This window comes from Podarcis cretensis (assembly GCF_951804945.1).
Source record: "Podarcis cretensis genome assembly, chromosome: 8".
NCBI lineage: Eukaryota > Metazoa > Chordata > Lepidosauria > Squamata > Lacertidae > Podarcis > Podarcis cretensis.
Window position 1 is genome coordinate 64,407,830 of NC_137177.1, and position 16,435 is coordinate 64,424,264.

Below are 16,435 nucleotides of genomic sequence, written 5' to 3' on the forward strand. Positions count from 1 at the left end.
GACACCAGGGATCCACCAATCATTCACTTTCCTCTTCTAAAAGGTCTTCTCAGTAGAGACTGTTATCCCCAGTTGGATTTTAAATTGTGCATATATATATATATATATATATATATATATGCAATTGTCATTTTGTTTTTATATATGCAGTTGTTTTACTACTTTTTACTGAATTGGAAATGATTCCTGAATAAAATCATTAGTATTCTTATTTATTAATTGTTCACTGGCCCCTGATGGATCAGAAACAGTTTAAACCAATTACTTTCCTGTATTGCACCATAAAGGAAACACTAAGCTCTGCTTCAATATATAGCTGAAGGTTATGAAGTACGAAAAGGAAAGCAAGAACACCACCATACCAGAGAACTGACTACAGCCTTTGTCTATGCTTCCATTGTATACTCAAGTTTTAATTTCTCTTCTTGCCAGGGACAGTTAAAACCATGCTCAAGGCAGTTTACAACATGAAAAAATACATACCGTATTGGCCTGAATATATGCCTCACTTTCCCCCAAAATTCTGACCATACAAAGTTAAAGTGTGGCTTATACAATATTTGCAACCTTATGGTATGCAGCCTGGCAAACAGTGCCAGGAGCACAGCAAAGCGGCGCCTGCCCCGTGCATAGTCACTGATCATTTGCTGATTGGGGAGAGAGATAAGAGATGCTAGAGATAATGGAGGCTGCCTGGGAGGGAGGAGGAAAAGACAGAAAACTTGCAAAGGGGGGGAAACAGGAAGACTAAAGCAACAAGGAGAGAAATTAGAAGAAAAGGAGGGGCAAAAAACTGCTCCAGCTAAGGAAAAGACACTACACTAAGGCAAACAAGAGGGAAGGGAGTGTTGAAAGGAAACAGCTGATCGGTGGGATCGGAAGAGAGATAAGGGATGCTAGTGGTAGCTGCCTGGGGGGGGGAGGTAAAACCCCATGGATCCTCAGGATTTTTACATTGGGTCACCCCAAATTCACCATCAGATCACATAGCATGTCCATGGCTACAGCCTGCACCAAAAAAAATCACGCGCCCACTGTTTCCTGGGGCTGCAATGGCGCAAAAATGTGGTTACAAAGCACACATCCACATGGATCCTCAGGATTTTTGCATTGGGTCACCCCAAATTCACCATCAGATCACATGTCTGTGGCCACAGCATGAACCACAAAAATCATACATCCACTGTTTCATTCAGAATATTTTTTTCTTGTTTTTCTCCTCTAAAAACTAGGTGCATCTTATGGTCAGCTGCGTCTTATGGAGCAAAATATGGTACTTAAAAGGAAGTTCTTTATTCTTCCTTTACAATTTGGCCCTAAGGGCTGATATGTCCTGTGCCTGACAGTATCTCATCAGGTGATGGACAGGTGGGCATGGCATGGTCCAAACCATGCTGTGGGCTAAATGGGGAGACCAGGCAGGCCTAACTAGGATTCCCCACTGCTACTCTACCCAGTGCATGAGGCTATGCTCTGGGACACAGCTGGAGCCTCTTGATAAAGCCTATTGATTAGGACAGGCCCATTTCAAGAAAATTTGGAGTTCAGAATCTCTGTATAGTCTTGAATAGATCAAGCAAAGATGCCCAGTTTGCAGTTGCCAAGAGAAACCTGAAGGATGCCACTAACTAGTAAACACAACATAACTTTGTAAGCCAAGCGGTATCAACAGCTACAATCATTCTAAGGGCAAAAGCGATTGGTGCTTTTTAATCGTGAACGCTGCTGCTTAGTTATAAGTGTAGCATCTATAGCTCATGGCCAAATGCAGATGGGATCATAATGCAAATAGACAGTGATATGAAGTAATTTTGATATTGACAGATGGTAGCTCTGATGGGCCAGAAGTAGTAGTTCCAAGTGATGGCAAGACAGCAGGCAATTCCCAGCATATGGGATTACATGCTGCAAGTGACAAGTCTAAACTGCTTAGTAGCAACAGAACATATACAAGCCAAGCCACACTAACAGTTGCTCCCAGAACCAGCTGGCAGACTACATCTTTTCTCCAACACTTCATTCTTCCTTAGTTTACTTATGCTGAGGGGAGCTGATGGACATACCCATAGTCGGCCTCCTGGTGACCCAGCAACCAATCAGAGCTAGTTAAAACAATTCAAAACTTGATAGTTAAAACTGTTAGATAGGGGTTGATGACCTGCAGAGACAGGGACCAGTTCTGATGGGGATTTGGGGTTATCTTGGCATGGCAAACTACTATGATTCCTGAAGAGTAAAACTCCTAGAAGAGGTTATGAGAGTGTTCCCCCTGGGGTAATAATACCAATAGTCATTCTAGATGGAAATAGTCTATCTTGAGAAAAGGTTCAGAGAAGAATGCTGAATAATGCAGAATATGGAAAAACAGGGGAATATGTCAGATGCAACCCTAGGCCCCCTATCTGTCCTGGATTCACATTGCATTACGTCTTTTCTCAGAGTGGCTCAGGAAAACAGAGGATTATCCCCTTTTTACAGTCAACACCACTCTCCAAAGTAGGCTAGGCAGAGGGACTGCAATTAGCCCAAGTTCATAGAAGAAAATTTGAACTAGAGCCAAAGCCATGTTAGGCGTTTAAAAGAAAACCACATGACACAGCCATCAGAAAAGCATGTGGAGGAATCACTTGATTAATGCTCTTGCATATAAAAAGGCTCCCTCCTTATATAAGGAAGTACTAGCCTAGCCCTCTCCTCCTAGAACATTAACATGGAAGATTATGTATCCCTGAACCTATATTCTTATACCCCAGGAAGGATTATCACTAGATATTTTTTTTTAACATGTGTTACTGGATGTGGTCATGTGCCGATACCACACAATATTACCCTGCTTGGCAAACAAACATTTCACAGCATGTTTAGCAGGTCACATTTGTTGGATGGTTCTCGCATAAATGCCACAAGCCCACCTCTAAACAGGTTTAGCAATGCAAGACAATCAAGCATGCTTTCAGGAAATATTTCAAGGTCATTTGTGTGGATGAGTCATCTTCTGACATTGTTAAGTTTATGGGGTGGTTAAAGCAGGGTCTGTTTTTGCATCTGTTAAGCAGAGCATTTTCACAATGACTAAGGCAGTTAAACTAAACTTCAATGGATCCATTCTTTTACAGCTACAGCATCAAATGACTGGGGGAAAAGGAAAGCAAAACCTCATTTAAAGCAAACAAATGATCTCAAGTACATTCCACAACCATGTCAGACCCCAGGATATCCTGCAAAGTTTGAGGCAGAAGCCTAGTAGTTCTGTCAATGAAAAACATATCCACTTAATATTCTTGTATATCCCAACACATAACCAAGTTAATTTAAAAACTGTACTATTTGATAAGACTACTCTCTTACATCAGAGATGGGAAGCCTCAGGCCCAGGAGCCAAATGCAGCCTTCTATGGCCCCTTTATCCAGCCATGGGCCTCGCCCCAGGCCACACACCCTGGTTTTTAGGCAACACCCCTCACTAGCTCTGCTTTGCATTCCCCCTTGAGTGTTTTTGCTGGCAGAACTATGTCCCTGATTTCTGATAATGCTTCTAGCTTGTGTGAATGAAGGACAGAGGGGTGTGTATGTGTAAAATTTAGCCTCTTGTACAAAGATAAAATTCACATTTGTTGTTCTGGCCACATTTGCCTATGGCCAATCCCACAAAAGGCATGTGGCCCCCACAAGTGAATGTGACACTTGAGCTGAAAAGTTCCCTGCCTAAGCTGTACATGGCTTTACAGCTTCTGGCCTACTACTCTTAATGAGCAGCTGATAGGAGCCAACTGCTATGAGATAGTCAATCATCCCTCCATTGTGTCTGAAGAGATAGCCAAAGATTTAAGGTGGTGACTCCACACACATCAGTTAATGGAAGGGGCTGAGCAATAGTTTGGGCATAAATGAGGCAGAGCAGTCAGAATTAGCTAAATGCTAGAAGTATATCTGTTCTCTGGGGATTTGATATAGTGTAATAGATCTTCTACTTCATGGGGTGTCTGCTCTTTCTCTGCATTCCTGTTTTACTTGTTTATTTGTAGATTGAGCAAAGAAATACAGTTAAGTGCTCCAATCCAGAGAAAGCTAAACTCAGAGAAAGCTACCCCATAACTGCATTGCTCGGGGAAGTGAAGAGTCCATGCCACAAAGGCTGGGTATGAACTCCCATCTTCTCTGAATCCAATGCATGCCCACCGCTTATTTGGGAAGTCATGTACACACAATGTTGGCTCCAATCTATATCTATCTATCCTGTTGCATCCTGTGAAATTGAGAAAAAGAAGACCTAGCTGTATTTTAAGATGCCAATGTGCCTACATTCAGTATTTTGGCTTCAGACCAAGAAGTTTATCTCCAATGCTCACTCCCACCTTTTGAAAATAATTAAGTTCTAATTGTACTCACTTTTATTTGGCCCACTGGTGGTAACCTTATCATCTATGAAGTCAGACAGATCCCCTCAGGAAATCCTCTATATTATTATATCATGATCATCATCATTTGACTAGCAGGAAGTGCCCGGTGCTGCCTGGGTATTTTTAGAAACCTTTTTTAAAATGGATAGATAATGCAATTTGTGAGTTTGGACCTGTGACACCAAAAATCAGGTGCTGCCAATCCAAACTCATGTTTTGGTCCACCATCTTGATTCAAAATGGTGCCTGGCATCTAAACATCAATGAAGATGCTGTCCCCACCTTGGGAAGGAACCCTTGTGCCAAGTTTAGCAACGATATCTCAAGAGGCGTCTGAATATATAGAGAAGAAACAGAAGACAAGACAAACCACTTTCCAAAATATATAGCGAATTGATTGATTCATTCATTTACCGCTTTAGTGGTTTACAAATATAAAACCAGTTTAAAAAGGATGGCCATGCATAATTAAAATATGCAATAAAACAATGTCATAAAACATCAAAACATTCATAATTAAAATGCAAAACAAACAAGGCCTTTAAAACAACCTATATATCTATATACCTATATACACAAACAATTAAGCATGGCTTCCTCCCCATTCCCCAAGCTAGTTAGGAAACTCACAGCATCAGGAAAGTGCCTGCTGCTCTCAGTGCAGTAAATGAGGACCACCTGTAGGGCCACTGAAGAGATCTGTAACACCACAGATCTATACAGCTAATATCTGATTAAGTTCATGCTGCCACTTAACTTACAAAACATGCATGCAATAATGCAATTTGATAATTGAGCCACGGAGTTCAGAGTGCAGAGCTTGTGGTATTTCAAAACAGACTATTCAAAACAGACTAATTACAACAAGAAGCTGTAGTGTGGATGGAATGCTCTGGTCAGGGCTCCAGCCACACTGCCACCTTCCAGAATACTCTGCTCGCTCGCTCTCTCCCTCACTCACCCACACACCCTGTTCAGCATTATGTGGTCAGTGAGGACACAATCTTCACTGGGCTGGAGGTCTGGGGGCGTGCCCTTATCCCCCACCCCACCCCCAAAATAAGTTGGCTCAAAACACTGGTGAAGTTGCTGCTTTGACAAACTTCAAAAGCAGTGTTCGTGTAAGCTCTTTCCGAGAAAGTCAGTTGACAAGATGTGGTGCTGATTTAAACGCCCAGCCACATGACTTATCAACGTTCTACTTAGAAATGTTCCATGCATAAGTTTTGGTAACTCAAAACTGATGCTTCCTAAGTTGTTTTGTTAACTGCATACAAGGAGTGCACTTGCTTCCAAGCAGCCACTGCTTTCTAACACACAAGCTTTTAGCATAATGCCTGCCCCTATCTTGGAAACAAAACTAGTGAATCTAAGCAAAACAGCGAGTGGAACTCAACCTCCATGTAGATAAAAACCCTCAACTGATATAAAGGTAGGATACCAAACCCCAACATTTAACTCAATAAGGGTGTGTGTGAATGCTAGTAAATGAAGAATTGGGCTTCTGCTAGGATGTGAACTATACTATTATTCACACACAAGTCATTGTGTCCCCCACCCCAGCCCCAGAATTCGTCAAAACTCTTAATAAAATGCTTTATTACACTTGTTTCTTTGTATTATGCAAGGCATCTTGAAAATTATAAATAAAAGTTTCACTTTGAGAACATGGCCTACATATCACTTAAGTCATCATGTTCTCACCCATGTTTACTCAGCAGCAGGTGCCTGTAGTGGGATTTATTCCTAAAGGAGTGTGTGTAGAATTGCAGGCATGCAACCCAACATAAATGCATGTTTGTTCAGAGTCAGGCCCCCACCAAGTTCAGTAGGGGGCTTACTCTGAGCAGATACTATGCATTGCCTCCTTAAAAATCCTGTACTTATTGGAAATAAGATAAAACTGAATTTAGTGGACCTTGCATCAAAGCAGACAAGAGTAGGATTCTAGTCTCTTGAACACTAGTCTATGGGATGGCAAAGCCAGTCACAATGCAATTCTATACATGCCTACACGGCAGGAAGCTCCACTGGACTTACTCCAAGGTAAATTGATATAGGGTTACTGTCTTAATCGCTTAATTACTGTGTTTGCCTGCTAGAAGGATACTATGTCATGGTGGGTATTTTAGAATATGTGCTTTTAGCTACTTTACATAAAAGTTATCAATATCCTGTTTTCCATCCAAAAAAAAGTTTACCCATGTATTTATTTATGTGAATTTAAAGCATTTATGAACTGCTTAATGTTTCAAAAATGCCCAAGGGATTCAAACATGTCCTTCCACAGAGGAGTTACAGAGAAGCCCACACTGGAAAGACTGCAGACCACAACTTCCTGTGTGGACAGAAAGTACATTGCAAGAACTCCTCTTTTCAGAATCCTACGCATAACTACGGTACTTGGGGGCAAGCCCCATAGGGCTCAGTGGCATTTGCTTCAAAGTAAAACATGCAGGATTGCACCGCTGCTCATTCCCGATGAAGTCTCCAGTTATAACCCCCTTAATATCTATTACCAGCAAGGGACGTTATGTAGCCAGAAACTCATTTCAAGCACATCTTCAGCTGCTTATTTCTTCTCCAGTCAAGGATATTTCAGGCCACACACCAAACACTTTCCAGGGACTGCCTCAAGAGAAGCGATAAGCCCCTAACGCTTCTTCCCCTCTGAACTTTTCTGCATCACCCTGCAACTTCACTCCCCTTGCAAAGCAGCACTTACTGAAAGGACACGTCCGAGAACCCGAACGCCCGAAAGGCACGAAGCGGAAAGGAAGCAGCTCACGACACACGCGACATTGGGCTGCAGGGCCCCCCAGTTCCCTTCCAGCCACCTGACTCCAAGAAGCGCCCGCACTGGCCCAGGCTGAGCACCAAACCCCGCAGGAGAGGCCTGGAGGGAATCCGCGGGCCGGGACGCCTCACGGCCGGCGCTCAAGCGCTTCAAGCTCTGGCCCCCCGGACTTTCTGGCTCACTTGCCTCCTGAGCCACCGAGTGCGACCAGGGCTCCTTGGCGGCCGCCCTCGCTCGCCGCCCTTCCTGCGCCCCCGGCCCCCTGCAGCCGCCCAGAGCCTTGCCTCTTCCTCGCCAAGCCACCGAGGCGGGCACTTCCCAGCAGGCCAGCCAATCCGCCGGGCCGTTTCCACAGCCGCTTCGACCACGTCTGCTCAGTAAGCAGCCCGAGAAGGTGGAGCTTGGGGGGGGGGGGGGGAAGGCTCACCGAAAAGCAGCAGCAGGAGCAGGCGGAAAAGCAGATGCGGCGTTCGGCGGAGAGAAGAGGAAGAGCAGGAGCCCGGCGGTGGTGGTGGCGGCGGCGGAGGCGACTCTGAAAAGGCGGGCTGGGGGCCCCTGTGATTGGCTCCAGAAGCTCCAGCTGTGAGCTATTTAAGGCCGGCAGCCCGGCGCCTGCTCGGGAGCCCGAGCGCGCTTAAAGGGAGCCGGAACGGAGCTCAGTCTCACGAGGAAGGCACAAGACAGCGAGGGCGGCCAGCTAGCTCACCTGACACCTGTCTTTCAGCTCCTGCGGTGGCGTTTGCTAAGGATGCTGGAGAGCAAGCAGTCCAGGGCGAGGTTCTTTCTCGCTCGCCCAAGATCCAGGCGTTGCGCTGACTCCAGCAGGCGGTGAGCGGCGCGGGCTGTGGGCGATCGGGGGGCTCTGCCATGTGCGCGGGGTCCGGAGACGGAGCCACCGGGGCTGAGCTTCGAAGGAGGGGCGGCGGCGGGGGGAGGAGGAGCAGCGCGTAGGGCCGTGAGAAGCAGCGGCAGCCCGGCTGCCCCGGCCGGCGCGCGCCATGGCGAAGGATGAGTGCAAGGCGCTGCTGGACGCGCTGAGCAAAGTGACGGCCTGCTACCGGCACATGGTGCTGACCATCGGCGGCACCTCGGACTCGCAGAACCTGCGCGAGGAGCTCAAGAAGACCCGGCAGAAAGCCCAGGAACTGGCGGTGGCCAACCGCAACAAGCTCACGGCCGCCTTGCGGGACAAGACGGTGAGCAAAGAGGACAGGGCGGAATTCGAGCGGCTTTGGGTCCTCTTCTCCACCTGCTTGGAGATCCTGGAGACCGACATGCGGCGCGCCCTGGAGCTGGGCCAGGAGTTCCCCCTCAACGTACCCAAAAAGCCGCTCATCCAGACGGGGATGAGCGGCGGCACCTCCGGGGTGGCCGCCCGCGCCATGAGCGTCCAGAACATGAAATACGAGGCGGACAACAACATCGACGTGGTGGATTTGAAGGACCTGGAGAACGAGATCAACCAAGTGGGAGAGATGATGTACGAGATGGAGATGAAAGTCAGCGTCCCGCAATGGACGGTGGAGGCCAAGCAGGACCCCGGGGCGGAGCTCAAGTCCACCATCAGCGTGGGCGCCTCCTCCATCGGCATGATCGAGGTGGAGGAGAGCAAGGCCTTTTGCGATATCAGCAAAGTGCTGGCCGGCATCATCTTCACGGCTGTCCTCCTCATCGCCATCATCCTGGCCGTGTGTGTGGCAAAGCTCTCCTAAGGTGGGGGATGCCAGGTTCAGAAGAAGAGTTTGGCTTTTTTTGATGAGGGAGAAAAAGGAGAGGCGTTTGTTCCCCCAGATTATGGTTTTCCAAGCGAAAGGGTGGAGGGAGGAGGCGAGTATGGGATGGGATCCCTGTGCCAGAATAAGGGGCAGGGGATGTGTTCTGTTCAAGTCCTAAGCCTGAGGATTTGTGCGATATTCTAGCTTTAAAGAACAGTCCATCTAAGGTATGTGGGTATTACAACTCCCAGCCATAGTAGGGATTTGTTCACTATTTATAGATGATTATTCTCAGTAAGCAGGAAAAAAAGTATTGTTTGTGAGTAGGTTCTACTGTTGGTCCATGTTTACAAACTGGTTACAAATTGCACATGATTTGGAGATGGGAATTAATTCAGAGGCAAAATGGAGACACCTATAAATTTACATATAATTTCCTACAAACATAAATGATGTTGTGGTCCTGAGTTGAAGATTTGTTTTCTGTCTCTAAAAGAAGTGTGCTTTTAGCCCTGGGTGCTAAGCCTGATAGTATTTTTTTTTTTTTTTTTTTTTTTTTTTTGGTGGGAGGGAGAGTTTAGAACCAAATGGTTTAAGAGATCTGAACTTCTTTTGTTTTATCGGAACTAATTGCACTTTGGCACAGCATACACTGTGAAAGGCAATCCAAATCTGCAGAAGAAAGATTAAACACCATTTACAGAGACCTTAAGAAGCTCTGTGTTCAATTCACTGTTGCATAACATATTCTACCACTTATAGTTTGCTGTGGGGTAGAACCAGTTCAGCTTCTTTGTTCACTGTCAGTCAAGTTTAAATGCCCGTTCAGACCAAATCTTCCACAAAGGATGCTGCATTATACCCCCCTTATACAGTGTGCACACATGCTGCATTATATATAATGCATATATCACATACCCACAGTAGGATTTACTCCCTAGTAGGTGTATTCATTGCCTTGAAATCATGTATGGATACACATACCTGAGCTGGGAGCAAGTGCCAGTGAATTCAGGATTTAATTCTGAGTAAATAAGATGGCACTGCACAACTCCCCTGGTTTGTGCATGGAAGCTGAACAGTGGTGTTTCTAAAAAACAGTGAAGCTAGAGTGCAGCAAGATCCCAAGTATGTTTACTCAGAAGTAAACTCTACTGAGTTAAATAGGACTTGCTCTCTGGTAAATGTGTTTAGAATCGAAGCTTTAAATGCAGGCTCTGGCTATAATCCTGAGCATACTTATAAAGAAGATTCCATTTATTTCAGTTGGACTTTCATATAATGTGTTTCAGATTTGGGGTGTCAATGTGGCCTAAAAACAAGCCACTATCGCTGATTTTTTTAATGCTGTAACAGGACGTTAAAACCTATGAATCTGCCTTGTGCCAAGTCAGACCATTAGTTCATCTAACACAGCATTATGTTTCTTCACTCATTGGCAGTGGCTCTCCAGGGCTTCAGACAGGGGTCTTTCCCAGGCTTACCTGGAGATTCCAGAGAACCCTTTCCTGTGCTTGAGCTCCACTCTGATTCTATGGTGCAAAGAAGAGGCATGATCTCACGTTGACAGTCTGAAGTTTACACATGTACATCTCCTGTTACTGTTAATGAGATTTACATATGTACCTGCCAGAGCCAAGAAGATTAGAATCAATCTTATAATCCTGACATACCCAAGACCTGGCACAAATGTGACTTGGATGGCAGCATCTGAGCACAGGGCTGTTGGAGCTAGACAGTGGAGCTAGATAAACATTATGTAAAAGAGAGCATTGCTCCTCTTTTAAGCTGTCTGTGGAACAGTATCTTTAAAGGGGATGCAAGAGGCATTCCTGTGCAGACAAAGGCCCTATCTAAAATGGCTTTTAAAGCAGAGTTTCATTTCAGTCACAGCGGATTGTCAAGAACAGTATACTCAACATGCAGTTCCACTCATTCAAACTACAAGGGTGTTACTGAACATTTCTAACCTCTTTAGCAGCAATTAGCAGTTCCAGGCAACAAAGTTAAGCAACTGAAAGTGTGGTCCCATCCCTGTCTACTTAGCAGTAATTGAGACTTACTTCTGAATAAACGTGCTTAGGACGGTATTGCTCATGTACACAAAACATGCTTCTCTACTTGCCCCTTGAATTAACTGAGTTAATTGAAGTGGTGAGAAGATTTACAGGTTAAGCTTCAACCTCTTCAAACTTTTAAGTGCACAAATCGGTGAAAACCTTAATCTGAACCCTTGGGTCTAACAAAGCCATGAGTTACAATTGTCCAGTGTCAGATTTCCTAGCAATGGTGATATGTGTTTTGGACTGGCATTGTGATTGTGATATACGGTACTTTGCATGATAGGATGCCCTAAGTTCCTTTACATGAGTTCCTTAAGAGCTACTTCCACTTTCTCTATACCCATGATGGTGAACCTTTTCCAGCCCAAAGTTCACATTCCCTTCTGGGCAACTTTCTGGGGAGGATGTGTGGCCTCAGGAGAGTTCCAGTGGCTGAATAGAGAGACCTGGGGGCACATTTGGGCCCCAGACCTGAAGTTCACCCCTGCTCTAGACAGGACTGATCTACATGGTCTAACACTATGGGCTAGCTCATTACATTTAAATTAATTGGCTAACTCAAGAGCACCCACCCACCCAGCAACTCCTACAAGGCTAACAAGAATATATTGTGTGATTACTAAGAAGCAGGCAGCAGAATCTTATACCCTGACCCTAAGTCACTTGGGCTAAGAGCATGAGTCTCCTATTGACAAATCTGTTAAGTTTTATTAATAGAGCTATCCTGAATGTAATACTTGGAATTAGGTCCCATTAATTTCAAAGGAACTTCCATATGGCATGTTTAGGATTAGTATGCTTGTCTCATTAATGTCCTTGCAAACTGGATACGTGCAACCCAGTTCTCTGTATATTTACATGGAAGGTTATGTTGGACTCCGTGGATGTCGGCAAACCTAAAAACACTTGAAAGCTAGTCAACATTGGGATAAGTGGGACCTGCATGCAATAGGATCAGGCTGCACAGCTGCAATGCTTTTTTCTACTTACTTGGAAGTAAAGTCCCATTGAACATAGCTGGACTTTAACTTCTGAGACAACATGCATAGGAGGCGGGGCTGCCAGTGAAAATCTATAGGTTCTGCCTTCAAATGCATATACTTAGGTATGTACCTGGCAAATCTATTAAGACTAATGATTTACTGACCATTCTTGAACTCTTTCTATGTGAGTCCTACGTCATACCCACATTAGTTTCCTTAGAATTTTAAGTTTACACTTATTTACTTGTAAGCCAAAACTTAAAATTCTCTGCATACAGGTAGACCATATTTCAAGTCAAATATGCTCAAGGTAGACTTCTGTCCTACAGGGATTTTATGGGAAAGAATGCCCTGTAAGTATGCACAGAATGAGGGCCTAACTCCGTAACTTGCTTCTCTTTAGGAATGAACCATTAATCTTCCTAAATATAAGTTATCTGAGTAAACTGGCTCAGGCTACCCATTAACAGCAGTCTTGTTAGTAAAATTTGTGCTGCATGTTTGCAGGCAGCACTGGACAACAAGTCTTGGTTCTGCAGAGGTTGCAACCAGGCAAGACTTCAAAGCATGTTAACACATAAATAAATCCTCCTGTGTTCAATAAGCAAGACAGCAGCCTTAATTACTCATGGTATCAAAAGTGTTTTGATATTTGATTGTAAATATGTGTTTAGTCCAAAATGGAATTGAGAGGTGGGATTTGGATTTTATGTATTTGATGTCAAAACTGTGTACTCATATTGGTGCTAAAGTACCTATCTCTGCATATGTAGATAGACTCAAACTGCTGCTATTGATCCTGTGTTCTGACCACTGTTTCACTTCAAGCATTGTTCATGAGAGGTAGTGATGGCTGTCTTCACTGCTACAAGGGCTAGACCTTTTTCTTCAGTGTGATTCACAAACCTTGCACTTAAAGCTGGTCTGCAAATGGCATTATTAAACTTGAGAGTGGGGGAACTGCATAGTTGGATTGCAGCTAGCAGTATTTTAATCAGAAACAGATTCTATATTCTTTGGACATTTAGAACTCCAAGGGTTGCATTTGTTCTGGAACAAACAGGAAATCCGGATTAATAACTTTTTTTAGTTCCAACTTGGGTGTAGTCATTTCTCTACACATATTTGTAAAAGTTTCAGGTTTGAGATGTAAATCTATTATGCTGACATACAAGATTTGTTTTCCAAGTGATCTAAGACACAGGATTGCCACTATCTAATTACCTAATGGGTCCACCATTAATCTCACATGTACGCCCAGTGTAATCACATGCGCAATGTGACCTAGGCACAGCTGCCTGTCGCCTGGTTTACTAAGCTGACCAGATGCAAAGGGGGTCAAGACTCTCATACCTTTAAATAGTGGTATGGAAGAAGACATTTTGACAGGTTTAGCCTGCTAGGCAGAAATCAATGGAATAAAATATAACAGCTAAAATTCTATGGAAATGTGAAATATATGAGACACTGGAAGAACTTTATGACAGTAAGAGCTGTTTGACAGTGGAATGGACTCCCTTGGAAGATGGCAGTCTCTCCTTCCTAAGAGGTTATTAAGCAGAGGCTGGATGGTCATCTGTCATGGATGCTTTAGTTGAGATTCCTGCATTGCATGGGGTTGAACTAGATGAGCATTGGGGTACCTTCTACAGTGCAATTCTATTATTCTGTGTCCTCTGCACTGGTCTCCCTATGGGCAATGAGAGCAGAAGGTAGCAATCATTCCAGCTTGTTTTGTGGGAATAAATTACTGTTGAATTATTAGAAGTTGCACTTCAGGCCACCCCAGTCAAAACTTCAGGCCACCCCAGTCATGCCAGACGAACCTCATTTCTTTTTTGGTGTTTCAGGGGAATGCCGTGAACATAGTATATTTTGATTTCAGTAAGATTTTCCCCATGATATCATGGAGAAGTTAGTAATGGTTCCTCGTCATCCTGAAAAAAAGGACAAGTTGGTGCCACAGGATTCTGTCCTGGGCCTGTTGTTGTTCACCATCTTTATAAATGACTTGGCTTGGATGAAGGAATTGAAGGTGTGCTCATTAATTTGCAGATGACACCAAACTGGAAGGGATAGCTAATGCTACAGAAGACAGAATTGGAATTAAAACTGACCTTAACAGATTAGATAACTGGGCCCAAACAAACAAAATGAATTCAATAGGGACAAATGTAATGTTATACACTTAGGCAAGAAGAACCAACTGCACAAATATAAGATGGGGGACACCTGGCTTGCCAGTAGTATATGCAAAAAGGATCTAGGGGTCTCAGTAGACCACAAGCTTAACATGAGTCAACCATCTGATGCAGCAGTAAAAAAAGCTAATGCTATTCTAGGCTACGTCAACAGAAGTTTAATATCTAAATCAAGGGAAGTAATAGCACCACTATTCTGTCTTGGTCAGATCACACCTGGAGTACTGTCTCCAGTTCTCCACCATTTAAGAAGGATAATGACAAGCTGGAATGAGTGCAGCAGAGGACAACCAAGATGATAAAGGGTCTGGAAACCAAGGTTGGGGGAGTTGGGTATGTTTAGCATGGAAAATGATATGAAGGCCATCTTCAAATATCTAAAGGGCTGTCACATGGAAGAAGGAACAAGCTTGTTTTCTCCTCCAGAGGATAGGACCAGAACCAATAGATTCATGTTACAAGAAAAAAGATTCCAATTGAACATTAGGAATAACTTTCTGATGGTAAAAGCTCTTTAACAGTGGAATGGACTCCCTCAGGTGGTGCACTCTTCTTCATTGGAGGTTTCTTAGCACAAATTGGATGGCCATCAGTCATGGGTACTTTAGTTGAGATTCCTTAATTCAGGCTTCCTCAACCTTGGCCCTCCAGATGTTTTGAGACTACAATTCCCATCATCCCTGACCACTGGTCATACTATCTAGGGATCACGGGAGTTGTAGGCCAAAAACATCTGGAGAGCCAAGGTTGAGGAAGCCTGCCTTAATTGCAGGTGGCTGGACTAGATGACCCTCAGAGTCCCTTTCAACTCTACAATTCTACGATTTATATCTTAGTGCTTGAGCCACTAGATTGTGATGTACCAAATATATTTTACACACAAGATCACATTCGCTCGGGTTGCACATAACGGTAATCTGAACAATTTCTTGGCACAAATGTACAAGCATTTAGACTCCTAGAGGAGAGATTGCTGCCACTTTGCTCTTGGTCTAGTCTTCTGCAGCTGTGAGCTAAGCCATGGTTTAACCTAGTAAGTCATCTGACCCTGGGCTCATAGTTTGTCCCCTCCAGGCAAATCATAAGCTGTAAGCCAAACAAAACTCGGTTACAGCTCATGGTTTCTTGGGAATGAAACAAACCACAAGCCTTGGTTCATACAACATGCTCCAGGACTGAAGAAGCAAAGGAGCCACAATCTCCATTTGGACCAACCCATGGTTTGGCTTAGGTGTTATGTATAAACTCAATCACAAATTTAAAGCAGAAGCTTGGCTTTTGTGTATGTACACACACACACTTCTAAAGGCCTGGTTATTTTCTTATGTTTACAGCCTTAGTAATTCTTAAGAATGTATATATTCACTGGAAAAGGCAGAGGGGGTCTCTTTTTTTTTGTAAAATAAGATTTTTAAAAAATCAAACTTTGCCGTATTTTACAGAGTATGACAAAGTAATGTATTACGACCATGATGATAGCCCAGTAATTATAAATACAGAGTGTGCAATATGAAAGGAAATAAGCACTTTTGATTTATAACATCCAGGTTTTACTTCAAAATGTTTTGTCAGGTTCATATTACAGAATTGTTTTAGTATGAATATGGAAGTGTTAAAATATTATAATGAGCTGGCATCATTCCATCTGAGCAAAAGTGTTGCTTTTGTGCTCAGGATAAAGCCTGTTGCTATTATTTATTTAAAATAAAGCCTGTTCTGTCAACTTGCCAGCCTGTTTGTGACAGTCATTTTTTCAAAAAAAGACAGATGCCCAAGCATAAGCTTATCAATCAAACTGAGTTACCCATACTGAATTGCCTACACACCCCAAATAACCTATTTCATTATTATACTGTGAAACACCACCACTGCATTAGAGAGTTGTCGTGAACTTCCATAGTTATTTTACTGAGTGGAATCTCGCCTGCAAAGAATTTATTATTGTCCACATATATGCGTGCAAGGCTGAAGCGCAAAACACTGTTTAAATATTATCAAATCAGCTGCTTCCATCTCACGACAAGCACAAACTTTTTCATCTTTATATGTAATATAATGCAATGGAAATTTGCTTACAGATGACTCTGTGAATTCCATTTTATAGCAGTGGCACCTAAGCGAATTCTCAGAAATATAACCACATTCACTTGGAAGTTCTATTTTTTTAAAGTGTCACTACCTTTAAAGTAAATAAACTTAGATGGTGGATGTGTGAGCTTTTGAATTACTCCAGCACACTGACTCTTAGAACACTGGTATCCTACATTCACCCTAAG

At 43.6% G+C, this 16,435-nt stretch overlaps 2 protein-coding genes and 1 long non-coding RNA gene across 8 annotated transcripts in view; 2 read left to right on the forward strand and 1 right to left on the reverse strand.

Moving 5' to 3' along the window:
* Positions 1-7,758, reverse strand: part of ANKRD27 (ankyrin repeat domain 27) — a 54,992-nt gene extending 47,234 nt beyond the window's left edge. The window contains exon 1 of one of the 6 annotated variants that reach the window (XM_079988086.1): positions 7,625-7,758. Coding sequence is in view for 1 of the 6 variants with exons in the window: in XM_079988085.1 (XP_079844211.1) it covers positions 1,970-2,020 (51 nt within the window). In the remaining 5 variants the exon portion in view is untranslated. Of the gene's footprint in view, positions 1-1,969; positions 2,083-5,030; positions 5,208-7,125; positions 7,571-7,624 lie in introns of those variants that run through there. The other 5 variants (XM_079988087.1, XM_079988090.1, XM_079988089.1 and 2 more) reach the window with 5 other exon arrangements.
* Positions 7,759-8,195: 437 nt separating this feature from the next.
* On the forward strand, positions 8,196-10,388 carry RGS9BP (regulator of G protein signaling 9 binding protein; the record flags this gene model as incomplete). The annotated part of the gene is made up of 1 exon (XM_079988098.1): positions 8,196-10,388. One exon carries the CDS (start codon positions 8,196-8,198, stop codon positions 8,907-8,909), a length of 714 nt encoding a protein of 237 aa, XP_079844224.1. The 3' UTR covers positions 8,910-10,388.
* An 8-nt stretch (positions 10,389-10,396) lies between these two features.
* On the forward strand, positions 10,397-15,889 carry LOC307222664. The gene is made up of 2 exons (XR_013841829.1): positions 10,397-12,399; positions 12,441-15,889. It is a non-coding gene; the product is annotated as an uncharacterized lncRNA (long non-coding RNA).
* Positions 15,890-16,435: the final 546 nt, after the last annotated feature.